Raw genomic sequence first — 20694 nt, 5'->3', positions numbered from 1 at the left:
CGAGGCTTTTTTCTATCCGTACTTCTTGGCACTTTATAAAGATAACTATCTGAAAATGGAAAGAATGGTTACTAATTAGTCTAGCTTCTATTCTTATTAATTTACGGCTTTCTACGAGCGTGAAGAACACAAATCCATCTGTCAAAAATCTCACAATTACATATGTATGTGAAGATCTTTCCAGTGTTTTGTAAATTTTTACTTTCAAAGTCCAGCTTTGTGCAGTCCCAATCTCCAAAAATGTTATTTAAACACAAGGGTATCGTAAACTAAGAGCAGAACGCTAAAGACAACATGTAATCATACCACAATGTACGGCTGCTCGCTTCCGACAAGAGTCGACTCACCGGTGTCGTCTTCCGAGCCATCAACATTCAGATCCTCAATGATTGTTCCGGAGCTATCTCGCCTTTTCTTATCCATTGGACGCAACTGACCCTCGGTGTCGAACCACATGACTCCAAAGGGATTATTGCGAGCCAAGTCTAGTGGCGTACTGCCAACCACAGTTTCATTTTCATCGTCAGCTTCTGCACTTTCTAGTGCCTCAGCTGAAATATCAGCACCAGCGTCCAGTAGGATGCGGAAAACCGATTCGCGACCCCGTTCCGCGGCTAGATGCAGTGCTGTTTTCCTGTCGCCCGTCATAGCGTTCACGTCAGCGCCTATTTTCAACAGTATATTTATCAAAGAGGGCCTTGGGATCAAGGCCATAGTGGCCAAATGCAGCGCGGTCTCTCCGGTGTCAGCTGCAGAGCGCGCATTCACATCGGCACCGTGAGCTATCAGCAAGTATATATACTCGGCTGTCTTATCAAACGCAAGGTCAGACACGCCAGTTCCCACTGAGACTGCTTGGTGTAGCGGCTCCCAGCCTTGACTGGATATTGCCCTGACGTTGAGGCCACATTCCAGGCCTACCCTCAGAATATCCAAGCAATCCTCGTTTACAGGGGGAGTGATGTGAAGAATCGACTCTCCCTTAGCGGTCTCCACGTCGATGTTTGCTCCTCTCTCAAGTAAAAACAAGAACATGTTTCTATTGCCAGCCATCGCAGCGCATTGTAGTGGTGTATAACCTTGGGATGTGCGTGCTTCAAGGTTGGCACCATGATCCAATAACTTTGCGACAACTCCAATGGTCTTCGAGGTTCTTGCTTGCTCATGGAGCAATGTCTCTCCGTTTTTACTCCATGCATTGATATTCGCACCTCCAATAAGTAAAAGATCAAAGGCAATCCAGTTTTTGGCATGTGCTGCAAGCTGCAATGCTGTATACCCAGAGAGTGAACGAGCTTCCACATTGGCGCATCTCTGTAGAAGCAACGAGATGGCTTCGCAGTTATCGACCTTCGCCGCCAACTGAAGGGGAGTGAAACCATCTTCGTTAGTCATGTCGATTGCTGCGCCCCTGTCAAGGAGAAACAGGATAATACGCGGCCGTTTCCATTCGACAGCAAGGTGAAGTGGTGTATCTCCGCTTCGGATGTTTCGGATGTTCACGTCAACCCTGTTTTTCACCAGTAGGGGTACGGTTGATTCGTCCGATTCTGTTCCAACCGCAAGCTGGAGGCCTGTTTCCCCATACTCGTTTGCGATTTGAGAGTTAACACGTCGATGAAGCAAAACTTTCATAACCTTCCGTTGACCGTATTTGGTAGCTAGGTGCAAAGCTGTACTGCCATTCCTAGTAATCGAATTGCCATCGGCTCCGTTATCAAGCAAGAAAGCAACCATCTCGTCGTGTCCTCTGTAGGCTGCGCAATGCAGCGGAGTAAATTTGAATGAATTATCGTTAGCATCGATCTCCGCACCCTGCGTAATGAGACGCTTCGTCTTTCCCACAATCCCGTAAAAAGCAAGTATGTGGAGGGCGGTCCAGTCCTTAGGGTACTTCCCTAGCCCTAACTTCATGGGCATGATCTCTTCCTCATTTACGTATCTCAAAGGAGGTCGTCTCCACAGAAACTTGTTGAGGAAAGCCTTAATAAGGACCTGTATTGTTTGCTCTTCGCCGGCGACTGCGCGCGTGTGATATCCCCAATATGTTGCCGCATAGTCTAGAAAACCGCTGTTTGTGGTACGAGTAGGGTTCCCGCCATTGTAGTAGCAATCGTCCACGACTTCGTCGGGGCTAATGGCAGTCAAACAGACTTCTGCAATATCCTTTGGTGCAGTGGGGAAGAAAACCCTAGCGGCTGTGCCGTTGAGGTACTCTTTCACAGTCCTATGAATGAAACGGACGGTACCTGTCACAGCATCGACTGTTAAAAGTCCGGCACTCCTGGTTTGTAGAGAGGTTTCGAAGGACTCTGATTCGGTATTTGGTTCACTTCCCGCGACCCTTGTGGCACATTTGAGTTCCTCTACCGTCAGAGGACGGAAAGCATACAGTGTCCAGTAGACATGGCGCGTGGCACTTGGGCTCTGGCTGACGACCTGTTTCATTGCTTCACCATAGGCCTCACTGAGGCTTTGTGGTAGATGAACAAGTGCCCTTTCCAGAAGATTTAGATCAGTATATCGCGCTAATAGATCCATATGTATCTTTGCTAGAAGAAATCTGGCAGGAAAAGCTAAAAATTAGCGTTATCCCTTAGTTCTAAGTTATAGTATGGATACTTACACGCCATGACTCTTCTCCATAACCATATGGGTTATTTCCTGCCGCAATTGGGGACCTATTCCGTCTTTGAAGAGCTCTCCAAGCCGCGAATCGAGTTGGATCCGGGAGTGTGTATACTGATGGATATCATCAGGTGAGGCCAGAACACTGACGTACGAAGCATTTCCAACCTGGGAAACCTCTCGCAAAGTCACTAGAAGCTGTGCGTGCTCTGGAAGCTTTTGAAGGCGACTAAGAATGCGTTCTTTATCCGAGAACATGTCTAATCCGTCCACGATAAAAAAGACTTTGGAAAACCGATTGACCTCTGCGCGAATGGCATTTTGATACGCCTTTGACGATGCCCTTCCTTTGCTCAATGCTTCGGCATGATATAATGATGAGGTAGCATATGACATACTTCGCTTGCGATAGACGAGTTGCGCCAGGATATCGCGCAGCAAGTCTGAAGATGTCTGTTCTTTCTCTTCCTGGCAGAAGACGAATATGGTCGCAACATCGGGTGTGGTGAATGTCTTTTGTAAAGAATCAATGATGACGGATCTAGGTAGAATTGTATTAGTATGAAATGGCCCTATTCGTGATAGCCGAACTTACGATAAAAAGGTTTTTCCCGCACCAGCTGTCAATCGACCACATTAGCATCCCCGGTAACTATGGAAATAGACAAAACTTACGAGCTCCGACACAGTAAAGTGTCTTGATTGAGCCCAATAGCCAACGCCTATACTCGCTATGGCTGAATATCCACCGGCAAGTCCCCTTGAGTCGTCTGTTGCACAGATCCGCGAGTATCATGAAATGATCCGAGGATATTTTACTGGTCGTACTCAGAGCCTCGTCTTCAAATTGGAGATCGACTTTCGGTCCTGCGAAGGTTAACCGTGTAACCCAATCGGGTGATAATTTTAAATCATTACCTGTTTCTACCTCTCGGCTCGCTCTTAAACTATTCCTGATCTCCCGGTCCAAGAATAGCCTCTCGCTATAACAGGCATCAGTTTCGTATCCTCTCAGTATCTCAGTGAGGTTCTACACGGCACACGAAAGCTCACTCACCTCGAGTCTGGCTGCAACGACAGTAGCCATAGAACCTTGTACTGTTCCAACCGTGGCAGAAATGTTCTCTCTAGGAGGTGTTTCCGAAAATAGACCACTCCGACACCACCGGGTTGAAAGTATAGCTCGATCGACTTCATGGTCATGTCGAACCAAGAAAGAATTTCTGCGAGAGCCGTAAGTCGTGACGGTACGATTAGCCATTTATCCTTCCCCCAGCTGACCTGGTCCTTGAAGCGATATATTAAATCCAGGATGTCGGCTAGGAGGGTGAGAGCACGTTGGGACGATTCTTGAGAGTCTCTACCGCTGTTGAGACATCTCATGACAATGCGTGCAGACTGGGTGGCTCGCGAAAGATCTTCGCGGATTATTTGGACGTCTGTCATTTTATCTGGTAATTGCCTGGGATTGCCGTTGCGGGCCAAGTCACGAGAAGTAGAAATACAGAATACACATCGATGCGCGAGGAATTGAGGGTTGTAAATGCAGGCCAAACACGCACAAAGAAGAAGAACAAGGCAAACGTATAGAAAAATGGGGTGAAGAAAAACAAATAAAATAATAAAAAGAACAAGAAAAGACGGTATCGTAAGAGGTTTGGAAAATGGGACGATAGGTTCGACCTTAGAATTGCAAATAGAAAAAGAAATGCTTAATGTATCAGTCATACTAAGCATCCAGAAGCCGTGACTGCCACGATTAACAGTGTTAACCCAAATAGAGTAAGTACGATTGTCCCTCTGCGCCAACCTCCAGCCGCTGGGCGTACATATGCGCCGCCCGGTCACACGCACCAGGGCGGTTACAGCTTCAATCTATCTAATGTTGGATCTTCCCGATGCATATATATCTGCATTAATTACTCCTAGGCACTTTTAGTGCCTTTTCCTATTTTGGTATATTTGTCAAGGGTAAAGAAAGTAAACCCCCGCCCCCCCCCCCTAGATTGGTAAATTAGAATGGTCTTAATTATAGAAACAATAGTAGTTAATTTGTTTAACTTATCTAGCCATTCAGTTCCACTCGGTCAAGAAAATGGACAGGTCTATGTGACTTGACCCGCGTTTTCCCTACTACACTACGGCATGAATAGCAGTAGTAGTACACAATACTAACAGGTATCAACAACATGGATCATGATCCCATCACCTATCTCAACAAGTGAAGCACTTACAATTGGATTACCTCAAAGAAGGGGCGGGGTAACCTTTGTCACTCGAGCCGACGCAGATGCATATACCTTGAAGCCAAAGGCTGCTCTCCTCCAACGGTTAAGCGCCGGGATGGCCCACTCTTTCTGTCCTCACCACCAATAACTGCGACGGCCAACCCCTGCACATGTGATGAGACTAATGATTGGTACGTACTGTCAAATCGTCTGATAGACTCCCGATTTGTTTCGGCGACAGCTATCACACCTCTCGTCGGAGAATACTATGTTGGAAGGGGGAAGGTCTTCAATTGGTGGCCCCATCCCGCTCTTTGCACTCTTTTGTGCCCAATTGGTAAGTAAATATCCTGGCTTGTAATAGTAGCATCTTGCCACAATAAGCAGCAATCAAACCAACGCTTAGGGAAAGGGGAGAAGGTTGGACCAACTCAACCAAGGCAAGCCGACTTAATAGAAACCACGTGTGACTGTGAGGTATTGTGTTCATATTTCAATGGTGTATATACATATAAAAACAATCATAGGGTAAGTCCCAGTAGACAGCCCGAGGTCCAGCTCATGGCTGTTAGTAGCATTATGTATCGCCAGTAAGCAGGTGGGGCGTGAGCCCACTAGCCTGCCCAGAATGTATGTTGTCTAAGTCAGGTCTGGCTCAGGTAGACAAAAGAAATGGTGCTTGGTATGTGGGCTAGAATTCACATAGAAGATTAATGCAAGTGCCACCATTGTATGAGTTAAGGAGATTCGTCAGGTCGTAAACTTCAATCAAATCACTGGATCAATGCAGAGGACGTAAAAGTAACACATAACGTTAAGCCACAGAGGAAAAATAAGAAAGAGATAAAACAAAAGCAAAGCCCATGGGGTATAGAAAATGCGTTAACAAGAAACCTGGTGGCATAACGATTGTTTTGATATTGTAGTTCAGAGAGCTGTGCCGTTAACGTTGACCGACGCACCACTTTCTCGCCCTTTGCGGAGTGCCTTGGCAAGCATCAGCTCTCTCATCCAGTCAATGCGTTCATCTCGAGTTTTGACTGCAAAGTGGTGCGATTTGAGGCCGTTGGCAAAAAGTGTCTTTTTGTCAAAACCGCTGTTGGTTGGAGAAGGGATCAGGGAAAAGGCAAATGCGGCCTCCCCTTGGCTGTTATCTTTACGCTTCAAGACGGTTTTCTTGAAGGCGGCAGTCAGCTTCGAGTTGGAAGGCAGAGAAGAACACGCGACCGCGTAGTCATCAACGTCAATATATTCAAGCGCCTTCGAGTTCCGCTGGGAAGCCTCTTCGTCAGAGTACATCGCAAGCCGAGTGCCTCGGAGAGCAAAGTGGTGCTCTTCCCATTCGTGGCGCAAGAGGCGAGTTGTTCTACGCTTCTTCATCCAGCCACTGTGGATGATATCGTTTGCATATCGCCCCCCAGGAATAAACGGATTGTTTCTGCAATGCGCGGCTCGCGGGGTTCTGGCCATATCCTCTGGTGTCTCAATTGGAGGAAGTGGCTCCCGTTCCTCTAAAGGATGCATCGGTCCCGAGGTCTGCGGATCCAAGTGAATCGCATTACGACGGCTGTTCTCATTTTTGGTGGACGCGGGCCGAGGAATTGGGTCGGCTACTTGACGAGCATAATGCCCACCAAAACGCATATCCGGTGGCACGGACTGAGAACACATTCTTGCGACGGGCCCCAGTGGAATCGCTGTTATGGGGACATCGACTTCAGAGAAGGGCGTTGTTTGTCCATAATGAGGGTCTTGTCTATAGAAGTCCGCAGGAGACTCCATTGAGCTGTAGGGCTTTGGGGACTTCGGTACATTGTACTGGGAGAAGGGCTGTTTTCTGCCCAATATCGATGGAGTAATCGTGCGCTGGGCGGAGTAATTTGGGGAAAGGGTAGAGCTTGTCACGTCTGAGTGAGTACTTGGGATCCTGAGTTTCGGGAGATGGCGAAGGTTCTCCGATAGGGTAGCGTTACCCTTAGTTGATCCAGGCGAATCAGAACTTGGTGAGAAGTGTTCCTTTGGAGGAGTAGCGGGATCAGTCACTGGCTGAAGCCTGCTGAGCCTCTGAAAGTTGAGAAAGTTGCGGACATTCTCCTGAGGATCCCGAGGCTGTACGTCGTTCAGCTTCTCTTGGGAGAGCTGGACTTCAGGGTTCTGGTTTTGGCCCAAGGCATCTGAGGAAGCAATGACAGATGGGGTCACCTCTGACTTGGGTGTCTTTACTATGGTCTGTGCAGTAGCAGCATTTCCCGGGTCACCAGTAATGCGGACAGACCCGCCTAGACACTCAACGGGGACGTCTTTGGCTAGCCGGGCCAATTTTGCTTGCTGCTTTTGCCACTTGCGACAGTTTTCTCCCTTTGAACAGGTATGCAGCTTTGGCAACAACTGCTCGATCGCAACAATAGAGACTGAATCCTCGGGGACGAGATCTGTGCCATGACGACGCTTGTGCCGGTGGCGACGTCGGCGTTGTCCCGACGCGGTCCTAGGCTTCTCCTCTGTAGTCGGACTTGTGCACTCAGTCACACCTACGTCAGCTGCAGTCGTGTGTGGCGTTGATGTGTCTTCTCTTGAAGTGGGATCTAACGAAGACTGGGAGCCACAAGTACTAGAAGCAGTATCCCGCAATTGCCGAATGCAGCCCATCAGACGATGCCGCTTCCCGAAGGATTGAATATCAAGCTCTTTTAGGTCATCCGCTTGGAGTTCAAGTAGAATGGAGCCGGAAATATCGTTGACGAAAAATCTCTCGATAATCGAGTCATCAAACCCTTTGTTCTGCATCCACATAACGACATCTTCGGGGGACCAGGATGAAACATCAGACTCCGAAGGTCCAGATGTAGACTTGTTCACAGTCATCTTCTTTGCATGTGTCTTCACGTTTTGCTGTGCATTTGTATTGTCTGGTACAGGTGCATCCATTCTCCCAGAGTCGAATTTGGAAGCAAAAGAGTATAACGGAGCCATGGCACTAGTGGGGTAGTCTTCCGCAACCAAGTTAACACCAAGAGATGCTTTCATCTCCGAGGAATCTCCGGAGAGTCGGAAGAGGTGTGGTCCCACTGGTCCCTTTACCGGGCTTTCATCAATGTGGAAGTGAAAAGCTGTGAGGCCAGTAGAATCCGGAGTCTTGACATCGTCTGGCGTTGATGCGGTGGTCACACTTTCTGTCCCAAGCTAAAGCAACCTCGAGTTAGATTGGACCCTAAGAACCATTTGGAAGGGGATACGAACGGATCTTACGCTCTTTCGAGAGTAGTCATCCGAATAAGCCTCCAAAGAGTCCGAATCGAAGTCCGTATCAATGATCTCTGTGGTATCGGAATATGACTCGGGCCGAGTGAGGGCGAAATTCGGAGGGAAGGCCATTGTATCGTGCGTCTGGGGGGGCTTTCCAGACGAGCAAAAGGAGCTGACTGTCGTCTGTAGACATGATAATTAGCTTTTCCCCCCTTCGTTCTTTCTTTCTATGTTCCGGAACAAAAGGATAAGAGAGAACTACCATCTTGATTGATTGGTCGATCGCTTCGAAGCCAAAAGCACCCTGGGCCAGCCCAAGGTAGTCTCGAATAATCGTAATGGCCACAATAAACTAATGCTATCATGTCAGGCACCGCACATATCACCGTACATGTAATAGGGACGACGAACATTGGGGGTTTCTCAATGGGACGGCAACACGTCCAAGAAGAGTGACTAGCAAAAGCCGTCACATAAATAGCGGCGCTTAGGTCACGAGGGGTGTACAAGGAGAGGGGACGGTGGGATGTACAAGCGTTAGGGCAAAATGGCCCTCACCCCGGAAATATGGTGGAATTAGCTCGATATATAGTTGGTGAAATGCATGAAGAGGAGGGAGATCCAACATGTATAAGTATACCGTGGACTGTGGCATCCTCGCCGTCGGGGACATGGTTTAAAAAAAGAACCGGCACGGCCAAGGACGAGTCTGTGACGGTAAAAAGCCAATGAATATCGGGTCTTGGAGGTATGTGACAGATAGAAGCCGCGTGCATGAATGAGGGGAGCACCACGCAGCATTGATTGGGATCAAGCCCATCGTTGCATTTGAGCGATCGAGGTTCACCATTTAATTCGTGGATAACCTTCGAAAAAGGCAAGCCGGCGGTTCAGGAGACGGCCAATCCTAGTGTTTCATTGGGTGAAACGTGATGCTGCAGGATCCTTCAAGGTTTAGTACCTTTGGGGAGGGCGAGTTTTCCTCCAGAGGGAAGTTAAACATGGCACTGGGCACAACCGTGACGGAGAAGAGGGGCGGGAACGCCCGATGAGAGGCCAACGCCCAAGCGCTACTGCTGTGACAACGGCTGGGGTTGGCCAATAATGATCCCATTAAGCTAGTTTTAGTGCCGGTTAATCACCTCCTCAAAGTTAGTTCATTGATAAATATAGCTCCTTACAGAAGAATTAATTGTGATTAACTACGTAACCTGTGGGCTAATAGTTCCTAGAATAGTATCAGATGTGATGCGATGCTACCACCTTCTAGTATACCCCTCACTGCATAGTCAGTACTAGTCCTATTAGCGGGTGTAGCATCCAGGCACTATCGTCATTTTCATGCAATGTTGCAGAGACTCAACTATTACTATTTAAGTAACTTCTCTTCAAGCTATGCAGTACTAATAAGTATCCCCTTTCTCTCGCCATCCCATTAATTATTCGACCCTTATTGTTCCCCTTGGTCTCAATCGGTTCATTTATATTCCGCACACTATATGTGTATTTTTTCTACTCTGCCCTAGATAACCTTCTTTGCCTGCATTACGGCTTCTAAATCGTATCGCCTCATTCATTGCAATTCTTTTTTGAAGAGCACATCCCCTTTTATACAATGCAGCATCTGAATGCTGAACCGAAAACAATGCAGGTCTGGCTTGCCACATTCAACCGTTGCCAAAGTATCCGAGAGCTTCACTAGCCTTGCGACATACGGAGTTGAAACGATTTTAGTATAGTGGGATAGAGGCCCGAGCCCTTGCTGTTCTTAGTTTACTTTGGTGAAATGACTACATTGTGTGAAAGTCATGAGGCAGTTGCAGGTGCATGCCATTTTGCTCACCGTAATTTATCTTCGCCGTTTCTCGCTTCCTTCGTGGGGTTTTTTTTTTTTTTTTTTTCCTCCCTCTCCTTTCCCCGCAGACCTTTAACTTGTCGCTCACCCAATGCAACAGATTGCTTAAAACGGGCCGCTTACGAAATGTCCACAATTGTCAAGAAATGAGCAGTGATTCAGTACGTTCATTCATCATCAACTCTACCTCGCATAGCCGTACTAGAAGTCTTGAAGCTTTATATAGATTCCATGATCACCAATTGACGGAATCAGAGAACATATAATTTCTAGTATTATTTACCAGTTGGTGCCATTCTAGCAATATTAATGCAAATCTCAGCTGATCTCATATTGATCAATTGATGCAACGACCCTGAAGCGTAACCAAGATCGACGATTAAGATGTCAATTACTGAAGCATATCTTGCTTCTCAGAACTTTATCTGCCTAAAGATGGAAGTCAGGATATGCCTGCAACATAGCAGATTACAAGTAACACTTTGTAATATGGGGCATGTGGATAGATTCACATTGCCGGAGAACCTCCAGAGAATGCAAGGTTGGGGTACACATGATGAGGGAGTGGTAGATGAACGTTAAGAACACCCAGTGACGTTCAATTGAAATGATCGTATGAGAGATTGGATACTCTGGTCTTTGGCCTTCAATCAGTTACATTTTTGCTTGGATGTATAGAGCTGTGAGATCACGCCATAAAGGCACCGATGTGACTGTCAGAGCATATCCGCAGCAATACGTACTAATATCACCTTCTATACAGATATGACCAGATATCAGCACAAGAATCACCAACAGAAGAAGCGGCTCTGCACATCGCCATAATCAACAGCTGGCTAAAGCACGAGGCCTTCGCATCTCGAGTATCAAAAAATTGATAGCGGCGCTTATGACAATACAGACAACTGGTTCTCAAAGCATCCGACAAGTCGAATGACCTGTGATAGTACACAATTTCCCAATGAACAGGTTGGTCCTGGGGAGGTGGTGCCCGCTAGAGGGGAACAGAACAAAGCAAAGCAACTCCTCCACAGGTGATCCGATGAAACTTGGGGCCGAGAACCAGTGGGTGCTTAGCCGAAGCATTTCATTGACTGTCAAACAGGTTTCATGTAGGGCCAATTGCTAATTATGTCGACTGGGCTGAAGTTGAAACGGGTGATTTGGTCATCGGAACATGTGTTCATGCACTCCATGCAGGCAATTAACTGGTAAACCGAGTATATCTTTGTCTATTAGCACGTACCAGAGAAGTTAATTAGATCACGGCGTTAAAAAAGCTAAATATATCGATCCGGAAGTCGAATCGCCCTTAGGCGCCCAAAGAAGTAATTAAGCGACCAGCAGTCCCCGAATCTGGCGGTTAAGTGTTGCTAATTAAGGCGGGCTTAGGACGCTATCGGGCAAATCAGATCTTATCAAACCCTGAAAGTGGCCATCGTTCTTCGCATGGGCCATGGAGTTCGTCGCTTCTTGGTTGGCCGAGATTGTCTTGTTTTGGGGTTTTGGCGCCCTGAGGCAAATCCACCGCTTACAGCCAAGCCAATAGAGTTGGAACGCTCGAAGCTTGGCATGCACCTAGCGTACTGTTTTCACAATTTAACAGCGTTTCAGCAGTCGCCGAGGGCTCTTAGAAGGGTGTGATTGATCGATTTGAAGCCGGTCGCAGCCAATGATTAGCAGCTGGCCTGAATGACAGACAGGGATGGATCTCCCTTTGACATGCGGAACCAACACTAAAACTCTTGTAGGTACATACCTACGGTACCTACCTACCTATTACTACATAATGATTTATGCCTTACGGGAAGTGCGCATGCCACTGTCGAGTATTGGTCTCGCCCACGTCGGCATGAAGCCGGGTAGCTGAAGGATCTCCATATAACGCTGCAGCGTTGTTTGGATTTGTGCTCAATCACTACGGGCGATGGAGGTACATCTTACTCTATTGACAGAGAAGCACCTTAGTACAAGCTAATCCAATCCTTACAGCGAATAGTATAACGAGAAAACTCACTATTAGGGATCTTGATCGCCTATCAGAGAATTAGAACACGCGACGCCAAAGACTAGCTGCATGCCCTAAGCCAGGAACCCTGGCAGACATCCCCGCTCACCAACGCTCGTCACCCCCCAGTTTAATGATCCCAAATTTAGTTTCTAGACGCCTGTTATTCGCCGCGCGCATCAGATCGTCCCCCGTCAGCGGTTGGCACATCGACTCGACTTCCACCATGCGTGCAAGCAAAAAATAGAAGCATCTAAGTCGGATAGACCTTCACCAGATTGCATTTAAGGACAGCGTCTCCAGAGATTTAAGGCATCATGGTCGGCATCATCACAGTGACTCAATCACAGCTTTCCCAAGCTGCCTCGTCTGTTATACATTTGCAGTTCACAAGAGCTTTCTGTCCGCCTATAAGTGTCTTCTGCTGCATACCAATTGCACCAACCAACGCCAACACGAGATCGTATCGACCGTTGGTCGATTCTCAATCAGCCGTCGACATTTAAGAGCGCCCATCTGCCTTTGGTCTTCCTGCTTAAGCCCTTCTCCTCTCGAGATAGCCAAGCGCCCATTATGTCAAGCACCGCATCGCGTACTACTCAGGCCAATTTTACTGGAGTTGGTAGGGCCACTGAGGGGGGTAGAGGTCGTTCCTCTAGAAGGCCAGCGAGCCACAGACGTTCGCGATCTGGTTAGTCTCCACGGCCTCCTCCACGCACAGTACCTTTGAAAGCACCTTCAACGACATAAATATCTCCACCTCCCCGCAACGGAACTAACAGGTCTGTTGTGTAGGATGCTACACTTGTCGTCTTCGAAGAAAGAAGTGTGACGAGACACATCCAGTCTGTGGATCCTGTGGTAGCTTGAGACTCAACTGCGAGTACAGCAAGCCAGAGTGGTGGTCAGATATGGAACATCGACAGGTTGAGAGGGACCGTATCAAGGAGATGATTAGGGAGACCAAAGTCATGGAGAAGCAAGCCAGGCTGCAAGGTATTTGCCATTGAGAACCCAATAGCGAATGACTTGATCCTAACATTGTGCTTTTGTATAAGGGGAGTTGGACAAACTTGTTCCCAGACCTACCACCAAGTACGACTTCAGCGCGCCCCCGGAGCACGGCAACTCAAATGCTGGGCCTTCTAATCAGCTTATGCCTACTTTGCCTTCTCCAAGTCAACTGTTGTCTAGCATGCCTCCTCCCCCAAGCCAACTTATGCCTTACATGCCTCCCCAAGTGACCACATCTGTCTCGTATCCGCATGGAGTCAATGTTCAAACTGAACAAAGGACTTTGGTTCATGATAGTGCTGCTCCCGCTTCATTCAATACAGTGGCAACGCAGCAGCCATATGTGCAGCAACCCAACATGCAACAGCAATATGCACAGCAGCCATATGCGCAGCAGACCAATGTACAGCAATTCGACATGCAGCAGCCATACACACAACAGCCATATATGCAGCAGCCCTACATGCAGCAGTCATACACCACGTACCCCACTATGCCAGGCGGCGGATGGTACCCGGGTTATACCCAGCAACCTCAATTCCCCAACGTTCCTAATACAAGGGAGTCAGGTTCAAGCAAGAGACCATTGTCCTGCTATCTCCCGGCTACAGTACACGATGTTGATCCTCGGGAAAAGCGGCTCGTGTTTCACTTCGTCGATAACGTCTTGGGAGCGATCTTTCCCGTTCTTGACGTCCACCAGAAGGGCCTTTCTCGCTTCCGTGAGATTCTCAAGTCCTTGGAGAGTAACAAGTCTTACTATCATTGCTCCCTTAGTGTGTCTGCCATTCACCTGAAGGGCATGCCTGGAATCAACAAGGAGGATATGGAGAATGATGTTGTGCACCATCGGTTCCAGGCAGTTTCGCATCTCTGCCAGTCGTTGAATGTGGATCATGGCCACGATGCTATGTTGGACGCAACACTCGCGATGATCTTCTTCCACGCCTCTGTGGGTGGACCACTCGACCACCAGCCAGACATTCCATGGAACGAGCACTTCGGCGCTGTGACCAACCTTGCCAACAAGCTTAATCTCATTGAAGCTCGCCCAAATAAGAAGCTTCCATTCAGGATGTCACTTACAACATGGATTGATATTTTGGGAGCTACTATGCTGGGCAGATCCCCTCAGTTTGCACACGCCTACCGCACCAAGCATTTGAACGGAATCTCTTCCGGTTTAAAAGAGCTAATGGGCTGTGAGGATCGGGTCATGTACTTGATCTCTGAGATTAGCTGTCTGGACTCACTGAAGTCAGAGGGCCGTCTCGATACTCAAGGGATCAACCACCACCTTTCCGCGTTGACCACACAGCTCGATCATCTTGAGCCCACCGATCGAACTCTAGATGATCCCTATTCCGCAGCAGGAGAGATCAATTCCGGTATTTTAACGAAGAATATTACTGCTGCATTCCGTGTCGCCACTCGGATCTATCTCTACAGCTTGGCACCTGGGTTTGATCGCAAACAGGAAAGCATCGTCAGCTTGGTTGAGCATTTCTCGAGTGTTCTACGCTACATCCCAACAGGTCCTTATGGCTTTGATCGCGCGCTCGTCTGGCCGCTCTTGATAGTCGGAGTTTACTCAACTGAGAGAAGTGCTTTCCGTGGAATTTTGGCCCAGCGTTCTACAGCTTTGGGAGACGCAGCTGACGCCGGCAGCTATGGCCGCATGTACCGGCTTCTAAAGGAGGTTTGGAGAGTCACAGATGAGCCGCAGACATTCGCCACTTCTACCGACGGGATGATATTCCCTTCAGAGAGATTGAACGACGGATCGTTACAAATGTCTGCGCCCATCAACAGAACAATTGGACAGCCGCTCAAGAAGCGAACCGGCCACTGGCGGGCTGTCATGAAGCGCCTCGGATGGCGCTTTCTCCTTGTCTAGGTTTCAACACCTGGACATCTTGAATAAGCAAAATTGGAACTGGCTGGTATGCCAAACCCCGTTGACTTTTCCCATCGTAAGACCATTCTAACCAGAGGGATACTATAGTGGCCCTACATCCAATCTGCAGGTACAAAGCTACAAATTCTGCCGTTTCTCTCGAGGACCCTATTGATATTGATGCTTGACCTATTTTTTACGCGTTGCTATTCAGTTAGTTCTGCCTGCGTGCTTCTGCTTTTGGCTTTTCCGGCTTTCTGTTTCGGCTTTTATGCTCCCAACTACGCTTCTTTCATTATGACACCCCCACTGAGTTGTTGCTTCTTTCTGCCGTACTTGTTCGCTTCTTTATTTTACTTTTCATGCCCTTTTACATTCCCGGGTACTTGACAGGAGACCGATATGGACTGCATGAGCGATGAGCACGAATTCGTTGAAGGGAATATCCATTCATTAGATAATGTATATGATTTAATGGCTTCAGTTATCTAGTTAGTTAGTTAGTTCTCTTTGATGGATCTTTGAATTGACTTATTTTTATTATTTATTCTATACCCATGGACTTACTTGGTCATCAATCGTGTAAAGGTGCCCTGTGCCGACAACATGGAGTTACCCTGTAAGCTCCTTATGGACGAAATTTGATCTAAGTAGAAATTTATGGCTTTCACCAACTGCGAATTACCATTCAATTGGTATTTATTTGCTTAAGTCAACCTTTGTAAATGTTGATAATCAGTAATAGCGTTGCCTCGTACATAAGGCACCGCGGGACACATGTCCCTACTACCACCTACAGAACCGCAACCCTATATGCAAGGGTCACCATCTGTATCTACAACCCATACATCATCAGGGATCAGACGACAAAGAAAGAGTAAACAATATATCGTATACAAGATAGAAGAAAATGCATCAAACAGTCTTGTTACCCAAACATCTGCAGTGGCAGAATCAGAACTAGACCAGGGGTGTTGGACATTGGGTAACAAAGAAGGGCGGGGCGAAGGAAAGGGAAAAGGAGACCCAACCGAACAAGCGATCTAGCAGAGCCTTGCAGAAGGGCAGGACTAGTCTCGTGCGGCTGAAAAGGGGAGGGGGAAATTGCTCAACGGAAGTGTAGGAAGGAATCTTATTTGTGGCTCTAGGCACCACGGTGTAGCCGCCGACTTAATATGAAGGCGCACACTTCCGCAAACTATCGCACCCACATCACAATCCTTAAGCGCTGACCCGACTCCACGGCTCCAATCCCGTCACCCCATCATCCGTATAACGACATATAACCAACCATCTCCATACGCCGAACTCCTGACCAGCTCCTCGACTGGTGCTGACATAGGCACAGCGGCACCATGGAGCACGGGCTTCGCTAACACGGGCGTTCTCCGACTGGGAAACAAGTGCGGGAGTAACGAATGCAAAGCCGAGCCCACCGTCTGCGTCTGCGGTGTGATACTACTTCGCGAAAGGGCCAATTGGCTAGCCGCCACGCTGGCGGGGGGGATCGACGGCGGGACGGGGGACTGAACTACTTTGAGAGAAGGAGAGCCAGAGTCAGGAGGGAGGGGGAGAAATATCCGAATTGGAATGTTACGGAACGGCTGATTGAGAGGGGGGAGGAGAATATTCGATATTCGTTGGAAGGAGGGGAGTTCCACTGCCCTTGGTTTAGCTATTGTTTCTTGGGTATTTGATATAGTATTTTGATATGGGAGGGAAGGGGGGAGTTATCATACCATCCTGTACAGACTTCCATAACCCAGATGAATCCTCCTTGGAGAGACTCATGATACCCTTTGCAGTCCCGTTTCGCAGAAAATCCGCTTCCTTGACGCTGTTGATGAACGCGTCGTTCATGACCATCCCGTCCGCGTCCAGTCGGACCAGTTCTTCATCTGGCCAGTCGCTGAAGTGGACGACTAGACGCCACGGTAATGGACTATCTTGGTCATCGATGTCCCATCCTGCGTCTTCTGACTCGGCTGTCCCCTTGGACGCTGGGTCAGCGCCCGCATAGAGGTCATATAGCAGACCGATAGGAAGATGCCATTTGAGCGGCACGCCTTCGAAAGAGAACCATCCATCATGAGCATGAGAACTAGGGTCGATCAGCGAAGAGGCGAAGAAAGCCCTTAGTCTGGGTAGAAGGGATGGCAGATATGAGATTCGGGGATAAGAGATCTAGGCCGTATCAACATTGCCCCGGGAATTGACCATGATAGACATAGAGGGTAGAGAATTACAAGGTACGGGTCAGTCTGGTCGTATATGCGACTTTCTGATGGAGCAAGACTAATCTGTAAGGGAAGTCTGCCGTCCCATACGGCCTTCTGGATACTGTTGAGAGTTGCCTGCGATTCCATCTTTTGCCAGTTGTTCGATAGTAGCAGTTTAAGCTTGCTTGTCTACGACGAGAGGTTAGCATGTTGCTCAATACCCATCATACATGGTCTTGGATACCACGACTTAATTCCTGGATTATGAGGACAGTCCGCGACCTCGTCTAACTACACGTTACAGCTGAGACTTTGAATCAGTTCAACATGGTCGAGGGGTCACGTCCGTCAACGCGATGTACACTGTCTATATAGGAGAAATATATCGCAGTGTGAGTATCTGTTAGTGTTTGTCAAGCGAAAGAAGAAGTACCACACTATCAACGTAAAAGGTGAGGCTGATGCAGAAAAGTAAGTCCAAATGTTTAGAGGGACGGAAAGTTGCCCGATTGGGATGACACGTGATATATGCCTGAGGCAAACTTGTTTTCACTATATATTCAGAGGCTCGAAGGTGAATCAACTCTGAAGCCTTCGGGCAATGAGGCATTCTGGGAATGTACATCCTAGGTGAGTCAGTAATAGCGATAATGTCAACATAATCTCAACTGGGCAATTCTCAGAACACACAGTTGGTCACTCCATATCATATATGCTATATTAATCTGCCCTTTCAAAGACCACCAATTGCCTGGTTTTGTTTAACATCACACTTAAACGGCTCCTTCAAAGCTCCCAGGGCTAAGATCGCTTTCAATAAACTAGCAGTATCGTAGATGATGCTATTTCCACCGTGTGATCGACTAATACAAACTATAAGTGCTCCAATCGCAGGTCGCAATCTCCCGTTGATCCCACTAGCCGTGAACTAGTTCAGTATCAGCGAGCAGAATTTGTCTGCCTACCAGATTGCTAGTTCCAGGCAAACCCACACGCACCCTGAGGGTGACTTCGAAGATCATCCGAGATGCGATGTTTGATCGCCCTCCAGCCGAACACCAACAACACTTAGCAGGCTGTAGTGGTTTACCAACGCTCTGGAACCACTACGATCCACATGCAATAGTACTTTCTACTTGCCGTCCACTCTGTCAGTCTGTCCATGGGAAGATCACAAACTATGGACTAATTGGAAACTTTTGGTTGGGATGATCAGGGCACTAACTGACCGCAGCCCGGGGAATCTTGCTCTGTTCCTTTCATCTACGGAGGTAGATTGTACCCTGCCACGGTGGAAACTGAACGAGGTGCAAAGAAAGTATCAGCACGAATTGGAGAGGCTGACGAAAAATAGGGCCCTGATTAGCGTCCGCCATCAAGCGATTCTCAGCGCCATTCTCCCACCTGAGACCGGACCTGTTTTCTCAATCCACCTAGGAACAAAACGGCTGGCGTCCAAACGTCCTTGTCGCTCGCCATGACTTATCGTGTAACTGTCAAGTGACATCACATACTTGCAGACGGTGTCCTGTGCCCCGAGCAATATGGAAAACCAGCTCCACCTGTTTTGCATATGAATGACCTGGCGAAAACGTGGCCTGGGATCATTCCCGGGTGAGAAAACATTATGTAAAACGCTGCAGGCCTGGTCATCGCATGAGTGATCTCTAACCTGGATAATAACAATGCAGGCCCATCAGTTGACCCAGTCAGACCCATCATGGTTGCCTAGCTGTTTGCCTTGAGGCAAGTTTCTGTTTGTCACTTCACACCAACGAGATGATCAGCACCGGTGCAATCTCCTCGTGATCTAGTCTTGGAGCGGTCTACCTCTCCGTTGTATCTGTCCTATTCCATCAGACTGACTACCAGGGCCCAGAATACCCAAGCATCAGGACGCGTATCTAGCTGATAATGGTATTTCCTCTTTCGATGAAAAACACATCTCCTCCAAGGTGATCAAAATTGATGGCAGGGATGCTTCTGTTGGCTTATCATATGCAATGTCATTATGAATGTGGCTTTCACGAGAGTTGCAGAGAGTTTCCCTCCCATCCAGCATACACTCTTTAGGTTTTCCTCCATGGCCTCCCTTTGAGCGAGTAGACCCTGACTATACATGATGAGTACCTATTAAGTTCTCTATACTAGTAGAGTGAAATTCACCGATAGAGCAAGTGACACAGTATTGGGAGATTCTTACCATTCTCCCAGCGTCCGGAAGCCTACCGAGACCTTAGGGGAAAAAAAAAAAATCACCTCAGAGAGAATCCGACAGAGGGCGGCCAAACCTCACTCGGACATGACCAGCCTATCTCTGTCTATTGATGGGGAAAGAGGAAGAAGTAGTCTTGCATCTGGTATTTACGAAGGCCCGTCTGACCTACGAGAAGCGATTGCAAAGCCAGTCCGGCTATGGCGGTAACAGCGGGTTATCAACTTTGCTCAAGAATGTGCTAAGGGTGCAACGTCCCGCATCAACACCTCCAGAATTTTGCCAGAATCACATCCTATCATATACGAGGGTAACACAAGGTGAGATTGACTACATGATTGCATCCTTGGCCGAGACAACTGGAAAGTGTCTGAGATGTTTCGCATGGTCCTCTAGTCATCTAGTAATTTTCTCAATCACTATGTGCCCTCATTGGCTCCATATGCGTTGGGCCTGGAGCATGGGGTGTGGAAACGTGGGGTGGAATCTAGTCATGAGATATGGGCTGTCGTCTAGTGTACTAAAAACGGATTCCTAGCTTCGTGGCACCCCGAGGGCAATTTCACTTGTTTCAGGGTCTTGATGGACAACACCTTCGTCTGTCATCCTTTCAAATGATGCTAGTAAAGGCATATGACATCATCGGGAGATTGCCCTATCTCTGTGCTATGTAGAGCTGTGAGTGTGTTTGCATGCCAGACTAGAACATCCAAGGCTGGGTCATGAGATCGACTTCAAACATGCATTGGCGAAAAATAAACAAGGGACGGAGGAGAAGAAAAAAAAAACAAAAGAAAAAGAAAAAGAAAAAGAAAAAGAAAACAAGCTACAGGTAAGCCTAGGCCGAGGACGATGGATACACGAAATTTAGTTGTTCAATACTACCAATAGACAACAGCATGTAGTAATACGTTGAGGTTTAGGTATAGCGTATGCCATTTCCTTGCGGACTTCAGCGTCCCACTTGTATCAACTAGTCCTTTCTTTGGGAAGTACCTCGAGTGCCTACATCCGCTGACCAGAATCTACACTTTCCAAGCTTGGTAAGAGCAATTCAAGGGAAACCCTTGGCTAGGATGCCGAGAGACCGAATATGCGAATCGCTGAGATGAGACAAGAATGGCTAGCAACCCGGTGAGCGATCATAAACAGATCACTAGCAAAAGAAGTGGAGCTGTCGGCAGTAGCCGATTGTCAATTCATTTCGTTCTTGTCAAGTGCTCGCCAAATAGAGGCCTCATCAGCTGCTGTCGTCACCTCACAAGTGCCTCTGGGCATCGAATTGAATAAACATCTGGCGGCTGTTTCATCTTTTCTGCACAGGCATAGGTTATCACCCTACCTCTTTTTCTTTTTTCTTCTTTTTCTTTTTTTTTTTTTTTTT

General features: G+C 47.8%; 4 protein-coding genes across 4 annotated transcripts; 1 reads left to right on the top strand and 3 right to left on the bottom strand.

Moving 5' to 3' along the window:
• Positions 1-300: 300 nt before the first annotated feature.
• BDV27DRAFT_156843 (NACHT and Ankyrin domain protein) lies at positions 301-4074 on the bottom strand (the record flags this gene model as incomplete). The annotated part of the gene is made up of 6 exons (XM_032072405.1): positions 301-2563; positions 2627-3169; positions 3224-3248; positions 3304-3495; positions 3547-3611; positions 3686-4074. The coding sequence occupies 6 exons, from the start codon at positions 4072-4074 to the stop codon at positions 301-303; spliced, it is 3477 nt and encodes a 1158-aa protein (XP_031928536.1).
• Positions 4075-5492: 1418 nt separating this feature from the next.
• On the bottom strand, positions 5493-8552 carry BDV27DRAFT_102958 (SAM and PH domain-containing protein). The gene is made up of 4 exons (XM_032064314.1): positions 8514-8552; positions 8365-8454; positions 8097-8285; positions 5493-8039 (listed from the first exon to the last, which is right to left on the bottom strand). The coding sequence occupies exons 2-4, from the start codon at positions 8365-8367 to the stop codon at positions 5784-5786; spliced, it is 2448 nt and encodes an 815-aa protein (XP_031928535.1). The 5' UTR covers positions 8368-8454; positions 8514-8552; the 3' UTR covers positions 5493-5783.
• Positions 8553-12161: 3609 nt separating this feature from the next.
• On the top strand, positions 12162-15423 carry BDV27DRAFT_126742 (transcription factor domain-containing protein). The gene is made up of 4 exons (XM_032066612.1): positions 12162-12656; positions 12761-12961; positions 13024-14922; positions 14985-15423. Exons 1-3 carry the CDS (start codon positions 12539-12541, stop codon positions 14874-14876), a joined length of 2172 nt encoding a protein of 723 aa, XP_031928534.1. The 5' UTR covers positions 12162-12538; the 3' UTR covers positions 14877-14922; positions 14985-15423.
• A 247-nt stretch (positions 15424-15670) lies between these two features.
• On the bottom strand, positions 15671-17679 carry BDV27DRAFT_126741 (autophagy protein 5). The gene is made up of 4 exons (XM_032066611.1): positions 17340-17679; positions 17123-17284; positions 16616-17060; positions 15671-16536 (listed from the first exon to the last, which is right to left on the bottom strand). The coding sequence occupies exons 2-4, from the start codon at positions 17240-17242 to the stop codon at positions 16133-16135; spliced, it is 969 nt and encodes a 322-aa protein (XP_031928533.1). The 5' UTR covers positions 17243-17284; positions 17340-17679; the 3' UTR covers positions 15671-16132.
• Positions 17680-20694: the final 3015 nt, after the last annotated feature.

Source organism: Aspergillus caelatus (genome assembly GCF_009193585.1).
Source record: "Aspergillus caelatus strain CBS 763.97 unplaced genomic scaffold BDV27scaffold_68, whole genome shotgun sequence".
In the NCBI taxonomy this organism is placed as follows: Eukaryota; Fungi; Ascomycota; class Eurotiomycetes; order Eurotiales; family Aspergillaceae; genus Aspergillus; species Aspergillus caelatus.
Note: the sequence above shows the minus strand (reverse complement) of the source record. Positions and strands in the feature narration are given on the sequence as shown.